This window comes from Ranitomeya variabilis, chromosome 4 (assembly GCF_051348905.1).
Source record: "Ranitomeya variabilis isolate aRanVar5 chromosome 4, aRanVar5.hap1, whole genome shotgun sequence".
Taxonomy (NCBI): domain Eukaryota; kingdom Metazoa; phylum Chordata; class Amphibia; order Anura; family Dendrobatidae; genus Ranitomeya; species Ranitomeya variabilis.
This window is the reverse complement of record NC_135235.1, coordinates 474,217,423-474,239,290: the sequence shown is the minus strand read 5'-3', so window position 1 is coordinate 474,239,290 and position 21,868 is coordinate 474,217,423. Positions and strand designations below refer to the sequence as shown.

The following is a 21,868-nucleotide window of genomic DNA, read 5'->3' as shown; positions in this document are numbered from 1 at the left end:
CGGCCAATCTGCTGCGGATCCGCGGCCGATCCGCTGCGGATCCGCGGCCGATCCGCTGCGGATCCGCGGCCGATCCGCTGCGGATCCGCGGCCGATCCGCTGCGGATCCGCGGCCGATCCGCTGCGGATCCGCGGCCGATCCGCTGCGGATCCGCGGCCGATCCGCTGCGGATCCGCGGCCGATCCGCTCTGTGTGCACATGCCATAACCCTACCCCTAACCCTAACCCTACCCCTAACCCTACCCCTAGTTCTAACCCTAACCCTAGTGGTAAAAGAAAAAAAAATATTTTCTTTATTTTATTATTGTCCCTACCTATGGGGGTGATAAAGGGGGGGGTTTATTTATTATTTTTTTATTTTGATCGCTGTGGTAGAACCTACCACAGCGATCAAAATGTACCTGTAACGAATCTGCCAGCCTGCAGATTCGGCGGGCGTACTGAGCATGCGCCCGCCATTTTCCAAGATGGCGGCGCCCAGCGAGGACACGGCCGGACACCGGGAGGATCGGTAAGTATGAGGGGGTGGTGGGGGGGTGGATCGGAGCACAGGGGGGGGGGGTGGATCGGAGCACAGGGGGGGGGATCGGAGGACGGGGGGAGCGGACAGGAGCACGGGGGAGCGGACAGGAGCACGGGGGAGCGAACAGGGGGACGGAGGGGGGTACCTGACAGAACGGACGACTGGGGAGGAGATCGGGGGCGGTGGGGGGGGCCAGTACATGATTTCCAGCCATGGCAGATGCTATTGCAGCATCGGCCATGGCTGGATTGCAATATTTCACCATTTTCATAGGTGAAATATTGCAAATTGCTCTGATTGGCTGTTGCACTTTCAACAGCCAATCAGAGCGATCGTAGCCACGTGGGGGCAAAGCCACCCCCCCTAGGCTGAAGTACAACTCCCCCTCTCCCTGCAGATCGGGTAAAATAGGAATTAACCCTTTCACCCGATCTGCAGGGATGCGATCATTCCATGACGCCGCATAGGCGTCATGGGTCGGGAAGGGGTTAATGTTATATAGGTTGGAAAAAAAAAAATGACCTAAGTCCATCAAGTTCACCCTTTCTCCACCACTTATACGTTTTGTCACTAATTTAACTATATCCCATACCTTTGTGATTGAGGAAATCATCCAGCCCTTTTATATAAGCTGTTATAGTGTCTGCCATTACTACCTCCTGTGGTCGGGGATTCCACAGTCTGACTGCTCTAACTGTAAAGAACCCTTGCCTGTTTAGCTGTTGGAATCGCCTTTCTTCCACCCGTAATGAGTGCCCCTTGGTCCTTAGTATGGTCTTTGGAAGGAATAAGTCATGTGCCAGTCCTTTGTAATAATAGGGACCTCTTCATTACTCCGCCTCCAGTACTTTGAGTCTGGGTTAGTGTTTGGTTACATTTAGTAGGCAGTCCCATGCGCTGTCAGTCATATTCACAGACCTGCAGACTTGTATGAGTAATTTTTAATTAGATTAAAAACAGACCATTATTTTTTGGGCTGATCACTTGGTCCACAGACATGTTGCCAGCAGCATAGACTATAATGGGTACAGATCTATCAGTGAAAGACAGGGATAGAACAAGTATGTGATTCATGGACCCCTTCATGAGGCCTTAAAGGGGTATTCCCATCTCTAAGATCCTAACCCAATATGTAGTAGGGGTAATAATATTAGCAAATGCCTCTCTTTTCTCATGTGCAGGCATTGCAGGACCTTAAGTATCCATGGTTACGACCACTGATGAAGTGACAGCTAGTTGCTAGTGGTCGTAACCATGGATACCGAAGGTCCTGCAATGCACACATAGTTTGGGGTGACCTGGAATGGGTGCTATTGAGTCCATCTACAGAGCTAAGACTATGTGATAGTAATGAATATACTTACACTTCTCAGGAATGTGGAGCAACTCCAGAAAGTGAGAATGTGACTCTCTCATCGTCAGGAGCCATTGACCAGTCTTCCTGCACTGGAACGCCGCTGTCCTCCACCATCACCTCCCCAGAAGGTCAGACATTTTGCGTTTTGAATACTACTAAAGTTCAATAAGTTAACAAAATTGTTGTAATTATTGTAATGAAGAATACACCAAGAATTGTAAACGTTGACTGATTGGGTTTCACTACGTCTCAGGCCTAGAACTACTGCAACCCTCACTGGACTATCCAACCTGTGTCATTGATTGGCAGTGGTTAGCTAAGGTGTTCTAGGAACTGGTCTCGACCACAAGGTGGCAGCCTCACTGTGTTTATAGCTTGTTGTAGGACAATTGTATATCCTAGATTTGACCACAAGATGTCACTGTGGCTTTCTTTAATTCTATAACCATTTAATTGTGCTCCTCACCCACTCCATGCCCCTTGTTCTGTGCCCTCTACCTTGCCCATCACATACTGGTTTTTCTGTTTTTTTGTATCTGTTTTGCCCTTCCATTCTCCGGTCTCGCCTTTAATACTACTTTTCACTCTCACTGCTGTCTACCCCCCTTTTTTACATTGTCCTCTTTATTTTTCAATACTTCCTCTTCTGCCATCCTCCACCCTCATCTTTTGCGCAGACCCCTTAAGCAGTAGCCTGGCGCAGTCCGTAATGTCCATGGCCTCGTCCCACAGCCAGCAGTCCCAGCTCAGCACAGACACAGTGTCCTCCATGTCTGGGTCCTACACAGCAGGTATAATGGAGGAAGAGGAAGGGGGGATCACACCATCGCCTCCTATGGCTCCCAGTGGATCCCCCTCTGAAGAAGGGGAGGTAAGGCCTGACACGGGGGTTTGTCTGTGGACTATTACCTGGTCATCACATGAAGTCATTAACTCCTCTCCTCTTTCATAGCTCTCACCAGAGGGACATTTTGTGACTGTGTCTGCAGATGAAATGGATGCAGAGGTACCAAACTATGAGCTGTGCATAGCTAAGGCCTGCACTGTTAGGACATGTGTGGGGTCAGATGGGGGAGTGTTAGCGGCTCTCCATTAACTGGCTGTATAATGCACCACTGACGTTACTTTTTTATCTCTCCTAGGGAAATGTCACAGAGGAGGAATTTGCATCCCCGGAGGAGGATGATGGTAACACTCCCAGCATTTACTTTCCTGAATGTCCCATGTGCATGTACCTCCCTGCCTACATGTCCCTGTGCTCGTCGGGTCCACCATCAGCATACAGGGCACCTGCACTCACCGTCTCGTACTGTCACTCTTTACCATTATTGCGCCTGTCATTCCTGCATGGCATCTCTGCTGATGTCCACGACTCTCTTCCTCTTCCTACAGTGCACACTAGATACCTTGGGCAGTCTGTCTTGTGCCCTACCCTGCCCACCTCTAACTTCCTTAACTCTGTTGCAGGGCAGAGGACTGGCAGAGAGTGTGACAATAACAATGCTGCTCACGTCACACTGCGGGACGCTCTGGACAATGTGCGGGGCTCTGAGGGCTGCCTGGCCGGTGAGTGGCTGCCTCCTGAACATGAACTCTCCTGCTGCCCGTCCATCTATAGTGATGGCTTCCACTAATTTTCCAAAGCTGAACACACCCTGTAATGAATGTGATTAGGAAACATGCCCTCTCCTTGTCTGTCTCCAAATTCAGCTGTGACTCCCTGTGTTTCTCGCTGTCTTTTTCTTACGCTTTCCCTCTATTTGTGTCCCTGTTCACGCATTTTCCTTGGCTAGGTGCCTCTTCTCTTGTTACACAGCCATTTTATGCATCTTACTTTTCCTTGCATTATTTATTTCCCCTTTCATTCTTTAACAATCTCCTACTGTGAGTCAAAAATGTCAGACCCATCATATCGTCTGGTAGAGGTGTCTCTGGATGGTTTATGAACAATGAGAAATTAGTGCTTGTAAGCTTAAAGGGATTACTGTAAATATAAAGGTGACAGTTGTGCCATGTCCATAGGTGATTACATAGATTTCTGCTGGATGAGACCCTCACAATCTCCATTACCGGGTGGCCCTGATCACCAGTTCTGGCTGGTGCCCAATCGGCAGTGATGAGAGGGGTATCTGCACTTCTCTCTCCATTCATTGCTGGAAGAGTGCCATATGCAACCAATTAATTGCACAAATGTCTGTCGAAAGCCATCCCCTCCTGAGACCACATTTTGAGGGTCCGTCCTCCCCTTCTGCAGATATTAGTGGAAATGTAAATCTTGTCCCTGCTATTTGTCTGCTTCTAGAATTTTTTTGCATATTTCCGCAACACTTTTGTCAAAATATTACAAACAAGGCAGATGTTAGTCGTTTTGCTCTTTGCAAATTTGCCGGCCATAAATGGAAGCCATTAGTTTCACAGCAAGACGTAGATCATTGAGAAGGTGGGAGCTCGGGGAAGGGACAAATAGCTGGAGAGATATGGCAGAATTCATTCTATAGTTTGCAGTTTTGCATCATGAGAAGGCATGGGAGCTAAGCAAAGAATGATGCTAAACCAGAAGAGTGCCGGCGCTTTGTTTTGCATTTTCTACATTTAGTGTTTCTTTGAATCTGGTGATCTGACGGAGCTCAGGAGTAGATGCAATTGTGGTCAACATTGTAAAATGTCTCCTGAAATAGTGTGTGCTTGGTTATACATACCGTAAATGTATATGTTTGAAAGAAAAAAAGCACAAGGCGAAAAAAAAAAAAACTTAAGGGGAAAAATTACACAAAATTGAAAAAACCATGCCAGGACACAATGGCATGGTGCTAAAATAACTTGGGGGTATAAGCACACAGTAAGTTTTTGCTGCAGACATTTCTGCATCAGAGATTTGTCTGTTAGCAGGAAAAGCACTGCAGAAAAATATGCACGTTGTTGCTGGGAAATGGGTAAAAAATTCTGAAAGAATGGATAAGCTGCAGCTTCAAGTCTGCAAGAAAACGATTAGCCGCGTGTGCATGCGATTTCAGAAATCTCATTCATTTTGCTGGCACAGTAACATGCTGCGTTTTTCGTAACAGAAAACGTGATGTACGCACATATGTTGTGGATTTTCTGCTGTATATCCGCAACATTTCTGTTGCATTTCCACGGCAAAGTTTTTCTGGGATTTTTCACCGGATGTTTTGCAAGAGTGAAGACTCCAATGAGTTCTGCACAAAAAATTGACATGCTGCGGATTTTAAAATTCACACAGCAGGTCAATTTATGGACAGAAAAGTTCCACAAAGTGTAGATGAGATTTTTAAGTTCTCATTAACCTCGCTGGTATGCTACAGATATTGTGCACGGAAATCTGCTCCGAGAATACACACCAAATATGTAGCATGTGAATTTAACCTAATAAGCTTTTGATGCTTAAAAAAGGCCAGTTTTATGTCCCTCTTCACAATGACTAAAGCTTATCAGAAGCGCTATTATTGCCAAGCACCAGCAGTGAAGAAGACCATGTCCAAAGACCTTGGCATGTTGGCCACAACAGTTGTAAATGTTATCAAGTAGTTTCTGCTTAAGGAACAGTCAAAGATGTGGAGGAAAGACGAGAGTTGATGAGAGAACACTATGAAAGTTGGTTCAAATTGTATCAAAGTAACCAACTACAACATCTAATGAACTTCTGGCTGAGCTGGAGACATCTGGATTGATGACCCACACCATATGCTGCTCAGTGCACAAAGCAGGGTTGTATGGATGAAGGCCAAGGAGGAGCCTACTGCTTCAACTAAGGCATAAAAAGAGTTACTGGACATTGCATAGACAGGCTACAACTTCAGAGAAAACATTGTATGGACGAATAAATCCAAACTAGACCTCATTGGCAATGCAGACCAGTGTAATGATTACTGCCTACAAAATTAAGCCAATGAAGTCTTCCCTACCTATAATGTAATTTGGTAGAGGATCCATAATGTTGTAGAGGTGCTGTGCTGCACCAGTGACTTGAGACCTTGAACGTGTTACGAGAAGAATGAAATCGGAGGATTATGGGACCATTTTAGAACAAAATATCCTCTCAAGAAAACTATTGTAGGTTATATTCAATCAAAACAGGCCTTGCAGAATAACTACTCAAATCTCCTCCAGACGTACACAAGAACAGGTAACAAGGAAAAACGATCTGACCGGCAAATAGCCCTGATCACAATCCAATTGAAAATCTTTGGAGAAAGCTGATATCTGGTATTGGAGGGGGGGAAGACCCTGCCCAAAATCATAATAAACCCCATAAAACCGATTTTATTCATTAATATTAAAATGCCACCAACCTGTGGCCATACCACACAAACTCACAAACACCATGAACAAAAACTGGTACAGGGGATAAATTGGGATATTGTTCCCTAGAATGGTGCCTGTGCTGATGCCTTCCTGACTGCGGCGGTTGGCCACCTAGGGGGAGGGTTGTGGCGCCCCCGCTCAACGATGGCTAGCCCTAGGGTCCCTAGATATACCCTGCAGATCCAATTGGGTCCCTCTACCCGGATACCGACTAAAGGACCCCTAATATCTAATCTGGCTCATCAGGAGGCGAATTTATCACATACCAGATACATGTGGTGAGATCGGGCCTCCTGATGTAGTCCATGAGCCGGGCCAGATATCGGTACCACCCGGAGTGACTAATTTTCTTTGGTATTTTTAGGTAGATGCATGTCTGTAGTTTATTTTTTGATATGATAGCCCTTACATATACGTAGCTTATTAACCCCTTCAGCCCTAGGCCTATTTGTACCCAAGTGCCTAAGCCAATCTGACCTGTGCCACTTCATGGGCTAATAACTTTGGAACGCTTTCACCTATCCAAGCCATTCTGAGATTGTTTTCTCGTGACATATTGTACTTCACGTCAGTGCTAAATGGGAGTCAATATATTTTACCTTTCTATATAAAAAAATGCTAAATATTCGGAAATTTTGGAAAAATCGGCAATTTTTTAACTTTGAAATTCTCTGCTTTTTACAAAAATACTGATACCCCCCATAATAGTTATTAATTTACACTCCCCACATGTTTACTTCATATTGGCATCATTTTGAAAATGAAACCTTATTGTTTTACGACGTAATAGGGCTTATAGTTTTATGCGCAATTTTTCACATTTACAGCAAAACCCACTTTTCAAAGGACCAAGTCACTTCTGAAGTCACTTTAAGGGGCTTACATAACAGAAACCACCCATAAATTACCCCATTTTGCAAACTACACCCCTCAAGCTGTTCAAAACTCATTTTTAAAAACTGTTAACCCTTTAGGTGTTCCACAGGAATTTTAGCAGAATGAAGGCGAAATTTCAAAATTTCATTTTTTTTCCAGATATTACATTGTAATCCAATTTTACCTGCAACCTAGCAAGGGTTAACGGCAAACCCAAACTTGGTTACCCTAATTCTGCAGTTTATAGAAACACCCCACATGTACTCGTAAACTAAAGTATGGGCACACAGCACAGCTCAACACGGAAGGAGCGCTATGTGGTTTTTGGGTGGCGGATTCACTGGAAGAAATCTAGGGGGCCATGTCACATTTGAAGGCTGCCTGAGGTACCCCCACAGTGGAAACCCCAAAAAGTGACCCTATTTTGGAAACTACACCCCCAAGGAATCTTTTAGGGGGTATAGTGACCACTTTGACCCAACCAGTGTTTCACAGTAGTTGGAAACACTTGGTTGAGAAAATGGAAAAAGTGCATTTTTTACATGAAGGTGTCATTTTAGGCTCATTTTTTTATTTTTAAGAGGTGTACCAGCAAAAAATGCACCCCACTATTTGTTCACCAATCTCTCCCGAACACAACAACACCCGATATGTTGTCGTACACTGCAGTATTGGGGAACGGCAGGCCTCGGAAGGGAAGGAGCGCCAAATGACTTTTGGAGTGCAAATTTTACTGGAAGAAATCTAGGGGGCTATGTCACATTTGAAGACACCCTGAGGTGCCCCAACACACGCACACACACTGACACATACACGTTCTGTGCTGAACAGGACTCTCCGGTCTTCTCTGCAGAGCTCCTATCTCCCTCTGTAGAGGCTGACACCTCCCAGGCAGAGCAGTGAGACTACACAAGCTGGTCTATGAAGCACTTATGAGGCTTGCTTGGAAAAACTTCCTTCCATGGCTAGAAGAAAACCATGCAAGGGACCTTCACCATCTGGATGAAACACTGAAGAACATCACAAACTTTCGCATCAGTGTGTCGCAGGGATCCTTCGAAAAGCTCTTGGATAATGAATCTTGCACACTTACCCTGAAGCTCTTTCAAGTTTATCTTGAGACCCTCAGAAATGAACAACTCTCAGCATTCTGGATGTCATACTTGGACATGGTCGAGACCATGCTGGCCCTGGTTCGAGCTTCAAGAGAAGGCAACTGGATGCTTCACCTAGGAGCAATCCGACAGATGATACCATGGTGTTTTGCCTATGACAAGGTCAACTATGCCCGATACCTAACCTATTACTATGCCACAATGTCTCGGCTGCCCATAGAACACCCAGAGGTCCATGAATACTTCATGCAAGGTGGCTTTTCGGTCCAGATCGGTAGCAAGAATCCTTTTGGACGAATTCCTGTGGACCAGACCATTGAAGAGACAATCAACAAAGACACCCAGACACCAGGGGGCACAAAAGGCTTCAGCCTCAAAGTTGGAGCTGTTTCCAGGTTCTACCTGACATCAGAGTACCGCAGTATGTACTTGAGGCAGCTGAGGGCCCTGGTAGGCCAACAATATACTGACTTCAGCCATTCAGACCTACAGGTGTCTAGGATTAGAAGAGATGAAGCCGATGTCCAATCTTTCGTTCAACTGCTGGAGACAGGTTGGGTGAACCCCTTCAACAAAGAGCATAATGGTGAACTTATCAGTTTGTCAACAGCGACTGTAGCACCACCAGATGTAGCCAAAGACCTTCAAGGGGCATACAGTATAGGAGAGGATGCATATCAAACATTCAAGGATGAGCGTTTGGGTACCGATAAGCCAACTACATTGTTTCATGACAAGATGACGAAGAACAAACTTAAAACGTTCTCTAACATCCAAATGAAGACACGCAGACAAGGTCTTGGCAAGGAGGTAATTTTGAAGGCTGACAGAAACCTATTTGGCCAGATGATACTTGTAGCTGAGAACAGAAAGCTACAAATGAGTGATGTCTTGACTCATCCCCTGGGTCCATTGCCATGGGCACTTGCCAATGGTGATGGGTCTATCCGCAAGACCAACAAGGCTGCCCTCGCAAGGGAGTTGGAGAGGAATGCTCGTCCTGCAGAAGTGATCCCCGAGCCCTCTGCAACCATCATTGATGGGATGAGCCTGGTTCAGAAACTGAAGGGAAACAATGCAACATTTGGCCAGCTAGCAGGCACAGCAATGAGTCGCGCTATCCATGAGGGTGCTAAGAGCAAGCGCATTGATATTGTCTTTGACGTCTACAAGGAGACATCCATCAAAGATACAGAAAGAGTCAACAGATATGAAGGCACAGGGATCCATTTCAAGAACATTCAACATGGGCACAACATCCAGCAGTGGAAAAAGCTTCTAAGTAGTTCCTCCAACAAGGCAAGTCTCATAAAGTTTCTGGTAGAAGAATGGAAGGCGAAACACCACAGGGAGAAGCTTGAGGAGAAGGAGCTGTATGTCACATGTGAGCAGCTCTGCTTTAAGATCACCAAAGAACAGTGGGAAGAGGCTGCTGACCTTAAGTCAAATCAAGAAGAAGCAGACAAACGCCTCCTTCTCCATGCTCTTCATGCAGCAGAATCTGGTTACAAGTCGGTCATCATCACTTCGGAGGATACTGATGTCATGGTCCTGTGTCTGGGCATGTGCCACAAAATCCCATCCCACCTGTTCCAGAAATGCGGTACACAGAACCGGACAAGATTCCTGGATATCACCACTCTGAGCCGAACATTGGGAGGCAGCGTATGTGATTCATTGATTGGTATGCATGCATTTACAGGCTGTGACACCGTCAGTGCATTCGCTGGCCGTGGGAAGATGACGACACTCAAGCAGTTGAAGATGAACAAGACATACCAGGATGCCTTTCAGGAAGTTGGTCGTTCATGGGAAGTGTCTACCGAACTTTTTGAGAAGTTACAGGAAATCACCTGCCACATGTACCTGCCAACTACCCAAACAACTGAGGTAAACAGGCTCCGTTATCAGCTGTTCTGTGCCAGACGTGGAGTGGTAGAGTCAAGTCAACTCCCTCCTTGCCAGGACTGCCTTTTCATGCATGCACTGCGTGCAAACTACCAGGCTGCGATCTGGAGGAGAAGTCTGCAGAGCCAGCCATGGGTTGCAAACCCAACAGACTGCGGTTGGATGATAGATAACGACGGAAAGCTTGTTGTCAAGTGGATGCAAGGGGCACCAGCACCAGAAGCTATTATACAGCTACTGTCCTGCAAGTGTGTGCGGTCATGTGAACTTCCTCAGTGTACTTGCCTCAGCAATGGCCTGAAGTGCACAGACATGTGCAGATTACAGACATGCCAGAACAAGGGTACTGAAGACGAGCCAGTAGAACAACAGTCAGATTCAGAGTCCGATGTTGAAGATATTATGGAGTAACATATATATATATATATATATATATATATATATATATATATATATATATATATATATATATATATATATATATATATATGCACATGACATGTTCAGTGTGTATTTACATAACTTGGATTAAATTTTGTTACAAATACTACATCTAGTCACTCCGGGTGGTACTGATATCGTCATATTTGGTTCTTGGCTCATGCTAAAATTCCTGTGGAACACCTAAAGGGTTAACAGTTTTTAAAAATGAGTTTTGAACAGCTTGAGGGGTGTAGTTTGCAAAATGGGGTAATTTATGGGTGGTTTCTGTTATGTAAGCCCCTTAAAGTGACTTCAGAAGTGACTTGGTCCTTTGAAAAGTGGGTTTTGCTGTAAATGTGAAAAATTGCGCATAAAACTATAAGCCCTATTACGTCGTAAAACAATAAGGTTTCATTTTCAAAATGATGCCAATATGAAGTAAACATGTGGGGAGTGTAAATTAATAACTATTATGGGGGGTATCAGTATTTTTGTAAAAAGCAGAGAATTTCAAAGTTAAAAAATTGCCGATTTTTCCAAAATTTCCGAATATTTAGCATTTTTTTATATAGAAAGGTAAAATATATTGACTCCCATTTAGCACTGACGTGAAGTACAATATGTCACGAGAAAACAATCTCAGAATGGCTTGGATAGGTGAAAGCGTTCCAAAGTTATTAGCCCATGAAGTGGCACAGGTCAGATTGGCTTAGGCACTTGGGTACAAATAGGCCTAGGGCTGAAGGGGTTAATAAGCTACGTATATGTAAGGGCTATCATATCAAAAAATAAACTACAGACATGCATCTACCTAAAAATACCAAAGAGAATTAGTCACTCCGCTTGGTACCGATATCGTCAAATTTGGTTCTTGGCTCATGGACTAATGAGTCAGAGGGGTGAAACACGTTGAGGCGGTGTGCATGGAAGGAGGACGGCATTTGGTTTTAGGATGAGTACCATGCTTGTTTTAACTGTACCATTCCATCTAACTGCAGCACCTTAAAAGCATGGCATAAAGGATTAATTATTGTATAGTGGTGTGTATTGAGCACATACAGATTAGGTGCTGCAAAATTCTAGGTAGAGAGATCTATGAAAGGATATAATTGCATTATCCATACATAATTAATCATAGATGGACATCATGGCAAATATATATTTCTTGCCGTCCGATGCTATTATACATGTTTTCTATTGTTTTTAAACCTGGTGTGGGGAGTAGGTTTTCCCTATATATAGGTGTGACCTTTGTTTAGATATTAGGGGTCCTTTAGTCGGTATCCGGGTAGAGGACTCAATTGGTTCTGCAGGGTATATCTAGGGACCCTAGGGCTAGCCATCGTTGAGCGGGGGCGCCACAACGCTCCCCCTAGGGTGCCAACCCCCGCAGTTAGGAAGGCATCAGCATAGGCACCATTCTAGGGAATAATATCCCAATTTATCCCCTGTACCAGTTTTTGTTCACGGTGTTTGAGTTTGTGTGGTATGGCCACAGGTTGGTGGCATTTTAATATTAATGAATAAAATTGGTTTTATCGGGTTTATTATGATTTTGGACTAACTGTACCCTGGTTTAATAATTTTGGGCGAAAAGACCCTGCAAATATTTAAGCGCTTTAGAGCATTGTACTGGAAGAAACTAGCAGCAGTCCGGTGCAAGAAGAACACAGATGGCTACCCAAGCCCTTGGATGTTGTCATTGTTACCAAAGCTTGCACAGCCAAGAGTTACAGAGGCCTTTAATCCTGTCCATTGCATATACTTGTATTCTTCTTTATTTCTTTCTTGAAATTAATGCATGTATGATTCTTGTTCAACTTATTGTTGAATGTATTTGGACATGCTATTAATATAATCTAATGATTCACAATATTCACTGGTTTCTGGAGATACTGGCTTTTTTTAAATTAACAATCAATGCTGATTATTGTGACCACGAATGTATATTTTTTTTTATCCCTGGCAGCTAATATGGTGGTGATGGGACACTTAAAGTGGTTGTTCCTATCTCTAAGATATTATCCCAATATGTAGTAGGTGTGTTAATAACATTATTAGCAAATATCTCCAATAAGAAATGTATTATAGGCTATGCCTCTTTCCTCATGTGCAGGCATTGCAGGACCTTAGGTATCCATGGTTGCAACGACTAGCAACTAGCTAAGATCCTGCAATGCCTGCACATGAGGAAAGAGGCATAGCCTATACTACATTTCTAATTGGAGGGATTTGCTTATATTATTGTTGTTACACCTACTACATATTGGGATAGGGTCTCGGAGATGGGAGTATTCCTGTAACTCGATCCATGGGGGAGTCTAAGGCTAGGTAGAGTTTCTTTCATGTTGCGTAGTGAGTTACTTGCCTTTACAGGTCCAGCCTTGTCTCAGCTGGACCTTGCGCTCATCTTGGAAGTCAGGTTGGGCAAGGTTAGGGATGATTATGCAGTTCTTCAACTGCTCCATACTTAATCAATAAGGAAGTGATCTAGGGTCTACCACTACTGACTTATTGCCTGCTGATGCAAGTTATCTCTGCTCCCTTGGTCTTTCTTATGGCAGCCTACATTTTATTGAGGGGCAAGGGCCTAGACTGAATACGGGCTGCTTCTAGCAGTACTGTATACTGGAAGGCCGCAGAGTGGATCTTGAGTTCCCTGCAGGCAATGAGTGACGATCCTTTCATAAGTAACGGCAGTACTAAATCTCATGAAGTCTGAATCTTCTCTTCTTTTGTGTATGGATTATCTCCTCCTCTCTGCTTCGGTTACTTTTTTCCATGTACCGCATTATTCTGAGGCTTCATGTAGTGGATTCTCTACGTTGTTCCCAACAGGACCCTAACAATACAGTTGCAAATTTCGGCCTCCGCGCCATCACACAACAGCTTCTGTGATCTCGCCAGGAGTCTTTGATCCCAAGTACATATATATCTCTTCACCCCCTATGTCTTCTCCCTATCAATCCCATCTAATCCTTTGCACCCCACTTTTTGTCTGTTTCCTTTCTCACTTGTCACTTAATTGCTGTAAAAGTTCATGTTCACTATGTGTCAGCTGTGCTCACTGCTTTCTGCTCCGCTTGACTGTGCTACCTACCGGTCTCCTGCTGCAACCCAGGTGCCCACTAGCATGCCCATGTGGTTGCAGCTTTTCTCCAGGGCTTCGTGTACTAATTGGCTTGGAGGCATCTGACTTGGGTGGCTTCAGCTGCATGATCTAAAACCCAGCAAGGCCACTCTATGCACATTCTAATAATGGCATTACAATCAGCGGATTTTCAGCAATATTTGTATATGTTTTGGGGTATGCGATATAGCCAGCGTTGTGTATTCACTTCCTGGCTTACATGCTGTTGTCCTAAACACAAGGATGGCATGTACCCTTCAAAACATCAGGATATTTATGGCACTGATTGGGTAATTCCAAAAGTGAGCTAATCTGAGCCGGTGCCCACTGTGGAAGCTGCATGTGGAATGTTTCCAGGGCCGGCCCTTGTCATGCTCTCAGGCTTCTCCCAGGGAAGCTATGGAATAACACAGGACTGTAAGTTGCCGTTCCACCCTTATCTTGTTTCCCTACATGTATGCTATAGTTTTAGTATTGCTAGTTATGCACGAAAACTGCCCTTTCACGTAAGGAAAGGGCATGACCAGGCAATTCTAGGAACGCTTGTCTCACGATAATCGTGCAGTCTAAATAAGCTCCCGATCACCCAGTGAATGAGCAAAACGCTCGTTTGTCAAGTGAAATAATCTTTTTGTTTGATAATAAAAGATCATTGTTCTCGGCAACACATCGTACTGTGTGAATGGGAATCTCGCTGCGAGAACAATGGCAGCTTATGATGATCTACTACTGGAATATGAATCAGACCATTATTCTCGGCAGCACATCGTCCAGTGTAATCTATGTGCACTGAACAATCTACAGTATTTCTGATATATACCTCCTGTGCCAAGTATACATTCCTGTATTCTGCCAACAGTCCCACAGAGCAATGGCAAAGTTTAATAATAAAGCTCCCCATTACATCTACATAACTACGGTAGTTAGAGTTTTTTTTACATGAACAAAGTTCATTTTAATCAATTGATCTTGGAATAATAACTTGCACCATTGGATGTGGTTAAAAAAATGTTCCTGTGCTGAGATAATCTTATAAATGTGCCCCTGCTGTGTGCTGTGTAATGGCTGTGTCTGACCGTGCAGGGACATGGTCTGATCATACCACAGCTCCTGGGCAGGGGAGGAAGCAAAAGAGTATACAGGCAGAACCGCATTGTGGAACTTATTGTTATTCCAAGATCTATTGAGTAAAATGAACTTTGTTTATGGAAAAAAAAAACCTTTAGCTTTGTAAATTATTTAGACGTTCTACCATTTCTAAAATATTGGGCCAGGATGTGAAACCATTACTGGTATTTGGCACCAGGCTGTCAATTGACTCTTAGATGTAGAACAATATTTTTTCACTAGTAAGTAATGTGACTTATGACTGAATAAAAGGTTAGGAACCTCTATTTATAGGCATTATTTTAAAGGTTCTTACTATGATTTATTCTATCCCTTTTATAGTACAGTCCTTTTAATTTGGCAGCTAGTTTCTAAGTTTTTTTTTTTTTTTGTACCACCAAATTAGAAATAAAGCATTACTCAGATTTCATTGAATGTAATGTCCTCTTTCACTCGGGCTATTAGCTCTGGGCCAGAATGTCCTAATGACTGATTGATTTAAAAGTGGGGTTTCTAAACTAGAAACCTTTGCAGTCAAGTTCTTTTAGGCAACTTTAGAGATTTCTTTGTCATCTGCAAGAGGAGATAAAGTGGATGCCGTCCTACCAACCTTAAAGATGTTTTCTCATAAATGGCATTCTTCATCTATCCACCGACTATGTGATAAATTTCTTATCACCTTGTGCCCTGCTACTGGGTCTTCCACCAATTACTAGAACATGGGAGGCCCAATCCCCCATTCATTCTCCATACTGTCGGGACTGAATGGTTGTGCACGACTGCTGCCGCTATCTTCGCATTGAAGAGAGTGATTGAGGAAGCATTCGGCAGAAGTCATGCGTGACCATGCTGCCCCAGTCCATACCTCGTTTAGGAGAATTTGGGAATGTAGTGGGCAGTGTGGGTTGCAGCAGTTACTACTGCCTGTGGATTGATGCTAAATGTTGGGATCTTTTGTGGGAATACCCCTTTCTCTTTCAGTGGCATGGGGTATGATCCGTTGTTTCATCATTGATGTCGTGAGTAGTCTGGTCTTGCTGCTGTGTTTTGCCACTCTTGTGTGATGTTTTATTTTCTACACCTGTTGTCCATTTGTCTTCTTTTTTTCCTATCTCTGCTTCAATCTCCTCTTCTCTACCCATCTTGTTGTTTCCTTCTCTACCGCCCATCCGCAGTGGCTGTTCCGGACCCCCAACCCATACCGATTGAAGATTAGGTATGACAGAGCAATATTCTGCAGTGCCAGGCTATCATTGCTATTAACAAATATGAATCTGCTCATTTTAGTTCTTAGTTTTCATAGACGGCCAGTCTTAGAACGGTTTAAGGAACTAATGTCTTTGGCGTTCTTTGTGCCAGACCTCTTGGCTTTAAGTGTGTTGAGGCTGTATATTCTGTGATCTGATGTACTAAATATATGGAGCTACTTCTACCTTTTGCTCTGCTTCCCGTAGAATTTCCAGCACTGTCCAAAAGTTTTTAGGCATGTGTGAAAAAGATGCTGTACAGTAAAATTGCTTTAATAGAATTGTTAATGGTTTATTTTTATCAATTAACAACTCAACATTCTTGCCTTCAAAATCAGATGTCCAGCAGTGCCTTTTGCTCAAAACTTGACAGTAACTACTTGGATTGAGTTACACTCATCTACTTTTCAGAGAAGTCCTAACAGAAGTGGACTTCAAGGAGGAGCTGCAGCCGAAAAGCTATAAACTTGACATGAAAACCAGGACAAGTGACTCAACTCTGCATGAAAACATAGGAATTAGTGATGGGTGAACAAGATCTTGGGCGTGCTCTGATATTATGTTTGAGTCACTGCGGCTGCATGTTTTGCAGCTGTTATAGCCACAACCCATGCGGGGACTGCCTAACAGCCGCGAAACGTGCAGCCGCGGGGACTTGAACATATTATTCGAGCACACCTAAGATACTCTAATAACACCCGGGCATTCTTAGATAACATGCTATCCGAGCACATTCGTTCATCACTAATAGGGATTGAAGAGTGGTAGGTTGATTGTCTTGTTTGCAGGCAACAGTGTAGCATGGTGGAGGTTCCTTGCAAGTGTGGGGCTGCATTTCAAATGAAGTTGTGGATTTGGTCAAGAATAGTGGTGTCCTCAGCGCTGAGAAATACAGAAATATACTTATCCATTATGCAATGCCATCACGGAGTCTTCTGATTTGCACCAATTTTTTTGTGCAATAGTACAACAGAGCCCAAACATACAGTCAATGTCCCTAACCAATATCTTCAGCATAAAAAAGAACATTGAGCACTGAAAGTGATGTGACCCCACAAAACCCTGAATTCAACATAATTGAGTCTGTGTGGGATTACAATAAGAGACTGAAGGGTTTACTAAAGCATACAGAAGACCCGTGGTTAGTTCTCCAAGATGTTTGGAACAGGCCTCCCTGCTGAGTTTCTTCAAAAATTGTGTGCAAGTCTACTTAAAAGAATTGATGCACTTTTGAAGGCAAAGGCTGGTCACACCAAACATAAATTTAATTTAAGTTAATTCCCTTTTGGATTTTGTTAATTGATGTAAAATAAACTATTAACACTTCTATTTTTCTTACTATTCTTACTCTGTAGCATTTTTTCCACAACTGCCTAAAACTTTTCACAGTCCTGTATGTCTCATTAAATCATTGTCCTTTTTCCTTCCATCTCCAGTTTACTCTTTAGTCCTTTCCTTTGTTCCATTGTGTCTCATTGTTTAACTCCTCTGTCATTCATGCAGATCTTTTCTGGGGAGAAACGTCTAATTTTTTGGCCTTCTTGCCTATGCTTCTTTCAGATGCCTGTTACCTGGGTACTCCGAGTCAGAGAAGAAGACATCCATACCACAGTTCGGACACTTGCATCTCTTTTCAGGAGGTGGGAGACAGACACGGTCGGCTTGGCGCTCAGGACGTGTGATGGGTTAGCTGCTATCCTGTGGACACTTCTCACCGGTCACTGAGAGAGACTCGCCTCTGTAAAGTCACTCAGGACACCTCACTGTTTATACCTGGTGCCAGCTGTCTGCCCTCAGTCACCTTGTGTAACACTTCACCTTTGAGTAGGTTGATGTGTACTCTTGCTGCCTCTTCAAGGTGCGATGGTACTGGTCACTGTATATCTAGTTATGTTGTATATAGCCTGTGTATACATTTGCAACAGGGAAAACATGCACTAAGATGTCTTAGGTTGTGACACAAGTATTTGTTTCCTAGTAGAAAGCTAGCAATATATCTGTTCTGTATGCAGTTGTGATTGGCACAGCCTACTGCAACACTTTTTTTGGAGGGAAAAGTAAAGCCCTCTTGTATAGTAGCCGGGAAGAAGGAATACCCACTTATGGAGGCTCCGAGCTGTCCACTTACTTCTGAAGCTCCTCTCCAGTGCCATGGCAGAGGTGGAAAGATCGGTACACTGATTGGTTTCAGAGAAAACGGGTTCATTTTAATATTTGAGGAGGTTGTTGGTCCAGGTGATATGAGGGTGTAGAAAGGCAATGGGGTAAGTGTAGAGTGAGTATACTTCAGAGGTGGCCAACTCAGTTTAGGAAGCATTTAGCCTTGCCACAAACTGTGTGATTAGAGGGGTAGGTGGCTCCACTTATGAGGTGCTGGATCTTCCGTATCATAAACCACCAGTGTTATACTGCACCTGTATTATGTCTCCGTTCAGGATCCGTTTTCCATGACCGTCCTTTTAAGGCTCTTCCAGCCATGTATCCTACAAAAAGCTTTATGTAGTAGGCTTCTGTTAATGACCGCTTCCCTACAAGTCAACTTTTGCTGTGTAACAGTATTAACATAAGCATCTGTTAAGTATTGTTCTTTCCAGATCAAATTTGCTGGTTAATTCTCTTTTATGTATAGATTACGGTTTGTAAGTAGAGAACTGCTCTTCTGCATGTTCCTCCTACACAACCATCATAGGTAAGGGTATTAGTCCATTTATGACCACCTAACCTCTATTCAATCGCTCAGTGCAGCCGCCTGCATCCTGCGTGCCGAACCTGAATCTATAGGTAGAATTTGGCCAATTCCAATGGAGTAATTGCTGGACCACTGTTCCTCCCTATTTGACTACAAACCATGTGCAGAAGTGGCAGACGAATTGGCTGACTTGCTTCAACATACTGCAGCATAAGACTGCACAAGAAGTAGTAAAGCTTTATGATAAAGAAATCCATTATAAACGGTAGTGTATGTTTAGTTTGCACAGATTTTCACACACTTTTTATTTTTCACATATATTAGAGACCTATTTTATGTGTTTAAGACGTATTCGCAGTTCCTTTATCAAGGCTGGTTTGGCTAAGATGGAAGTGGCGTGGCATAGAGTGAAAGTGGTTGAGGCTTAAAAATGCAGTAATGTGCACCAAAGTTTAAGCACTAAAGAGGGTGCAAAATCGGCCAATCAAGAGGTGTAAATTCTGTGCAATGTCGGGGGAGAATTATTAAGCTAAATGCACCAAAAAAAATGTTTATTATTTGCAGTTTGTGTTTTAGACATTTTTCGTGCCTTGACTGATATGAGAACTTTTCTGAAAAGGAGCATGGCTTTGGTTAAAATAAAAATAATTAAAAAATTTTTTTAGCTTCGGACCCCCAAAATGCACCAAACTCTTGTCATTTTTCTTGCGCAAATGAAGCCTGGTAATAGATAGTGCAATAAGACAAGACAGTCTAAAGATGCACCAACTTTATCAAGCGCCATAAACCACTGGGTTTACATATTGGATGCTATTGACTATCGTGCTCCAAAGATGTGGCAAATTTATAATTAATGGGGTTGTTTCCTTTCAGATAAAATTAAGCCTCTGGCTGCAATTTGTTAAATAACAATAAACCTTTCTGTACTCCCCTTCCCGGGGGCCACCGATGAGTCTCCACTACTGCTCTATCAGCTCAGCGGCTCTGATGGGGGCATTTAGTCTACACTGGCAGAACCGCTGAGCTCGCTGTTTGGCATTGGATGTGGTGTAACATAGACAGACTCTGGAAGTAGCAGTGGAGACTTGCTGGTTGACCTGAGGAGACTGAGTATGGTTTATCTAGTCTTATTGCACCATAAATTAGTTGGTTTAGCTTGTGCCAGAAGTTTCTTTACAAGATTTTGGTGCATTTTTGGGCTCAAAGTCATATGTTAAGTCCAGCCTTTTTTTTTCTGCCAAAGTCATGCCCCTTTTCAGCATGCCAGACAAGCTGCAAAAAAGTGTCTAAAACACATAAATGTGGTGGAAGTCATAAATACAGGGTTTTTTTTAAAGAATGAGTCAATGGAAAAATTTGGCACACTTTCAGATTGTCTAGTCTAAGTTTCCACTGTCTAAATATTGGGCATGATTAGTAAAATTGCCTTACTATTATTATTATTATTATTATTTGTAGAAAGCAATTGGCATCAGAGTAGATGAGTCGTGATCACTGACTGAGGAGCGACGTGATCACTGACTGAGCAGCCGGCTTATCTGCAGAATCTCCTTTAGGCCGGGATCACACATGCGAGAAATACGGCCAATTCTCACATGTTAATACTCGGCACTGCACCCGGCATTCGGGAGCGGAGCTTGCAGCTCCATGTATTGCTATGCGGCGGCACCCTCCGCTCCTGAGAGTCGGCGACAGTGCCGGGTATTAACATGCGAGACTTGGCTGTGTTTCTCGCATGTGTGATCCCGGCCTTAGATGCGGTCTTCCCCTGGCCAGTATGGCAGCTCTGCAGTATTTTGTTTGTGTATTTAAGTCTTACGTTTATTTGCTTGATTTTCCTGGCATGTTCCTTCCATCGTGTTCATTTGCTTTTTCTTATTTCTACCTCAGCCCTTCCTGTAAATCTCTGCTTACGATTCTACTTACAGTTCACGTATTTGGTTTAGATTTTCTTTGATTTGCACAACAATAGGCACACCAACCACACTTGGTTATGCTCACCTATACCCACATTATTGACCTGTGTAAATAATAGCATATATAAGATTCATTATTATTATTATTATTATTATTATTAATTTATATAGCAGTATTTACTCCACAGCACTTTACAGACCTCATCACCTCTGTCCACAATCTAAATTTCCTATCAGTATGACTTTGCAGTGTGGCAGGATCCCTTGCAGAACTCCTTGCAGATGTTGTCATTGGTGGGATTTGAATTTAGGACCTCAGTGCTGCACCACTGAGCCACCGTTCTATCAAAAGTGTTCAGAAAAATGATCAGTTATTAAAGGGTTATCTTCTACTCTGTATGTTAAGTCTCATGAACTGGAAAGATAGTGTTTCCCCAAAAATAAAACATGGTCTGCTATTATCTATTACTCAAAAAGATGAGCTAGGGCTTGCTTTGAGGGGATGTCTTTTTTTTTTTTTTTTTTTTCCATGGGCGATCCACATTTATTCTTCAACAAAAAAGCATTTTATTCAATTATAATCATGTCAGCACACATGCACGTATGTGTGTATTATTATTATTATTATTATTATTTATATAGCACCATTGATTCCATGGTGCTGTACATGGGAAGGGGTTATATACAAATTACAGATATCACTTACAGTAAGCAAACTAACAATGACAGACTGATACAGAGGGGCGAGGACCCTGCCCTTGTGGACTTCCTTCTAAAGGGTGTGTATACACACACACCGCACCTACGATACATACCACCTGGTCTCCTTTTCAGTTCCTCTAGACTCCTGCAGTTAAAGAATCTTTGGTAACTTCATGGACACGTGACTGTGATGTCACCAAAGGTTCTTAAGTAGTCTTAATCTCAAAATAGAAAACAAAAACCTGCAAGCCATCAGTGTAACTAGGGCTTATTTTTGCAGTAGGGCTTTTATTTCAAGCATGCTCCAAAAATCTTGTAAAATCAAGCTAGGGCTTTTAAGGGATTCACCAAGGTATTACGAGGCGGGCCATTGTAGTAATTATACGTTCAATAAAGAGCATTCACAATCACCATAAACATCAACATACTGTGTGTGTGTATATATACTGTGTGTGTATATACATACATACATACATACATACAGCTCTGGCAAAAATTAAGAGACCACCACATCAAAACCCTGCCATGGGCAGCCCAATCTCCAGACCTGA

General features: G+C 43.2%; 1 protein-coding gene across 4 annotated transcripts in view; it reads left to right on the top strand.

Moving 5' to 3' along the window:
- Positions 1-21,007, top strand: part of RNF157 (ring finger protein 157) — a 55,096-nt gene extending 34,089 nt beyond the window's left edge. For 2 of the 4 annotated variants that reach the window (XM_077251806.1, XM_077251805.1), the window contains exons 15-20: positions 1,898-2,009; positions 2,559-2,752; positions 2,834-2,887; positions 3,024-3,069; positions 3,349-3,447; positions 17,571-21,007. In XM_077251806.1, the coding sequence (XP_077107921.1) occupies positions 1,898-2,009; positions 2,559-2,752; positions 2,834-2,887; positions 3,024-3,069; positions 3,349-3,447; positions 17,571-17,692 (627 nt within the window). In that variant the 3' untranslated portion in view covers positions 17,693-21,007. Of the gene's footprint in view, positions 1-1,897; positions 2,010-2,558; positions 2,753-2,833; positions 2,888-3,023; positions 3,070-3,348; positions 3,448-15,938; positions 15,980-17,570 lie in introns of all 4 variants that reach the window. The other 2 variants (XM_077251807.1, XM_077251808.1) reach the window with 2 other exon arrangements.
- Positions 21,008-21,868: the final 861 nt, after the last annotated feature.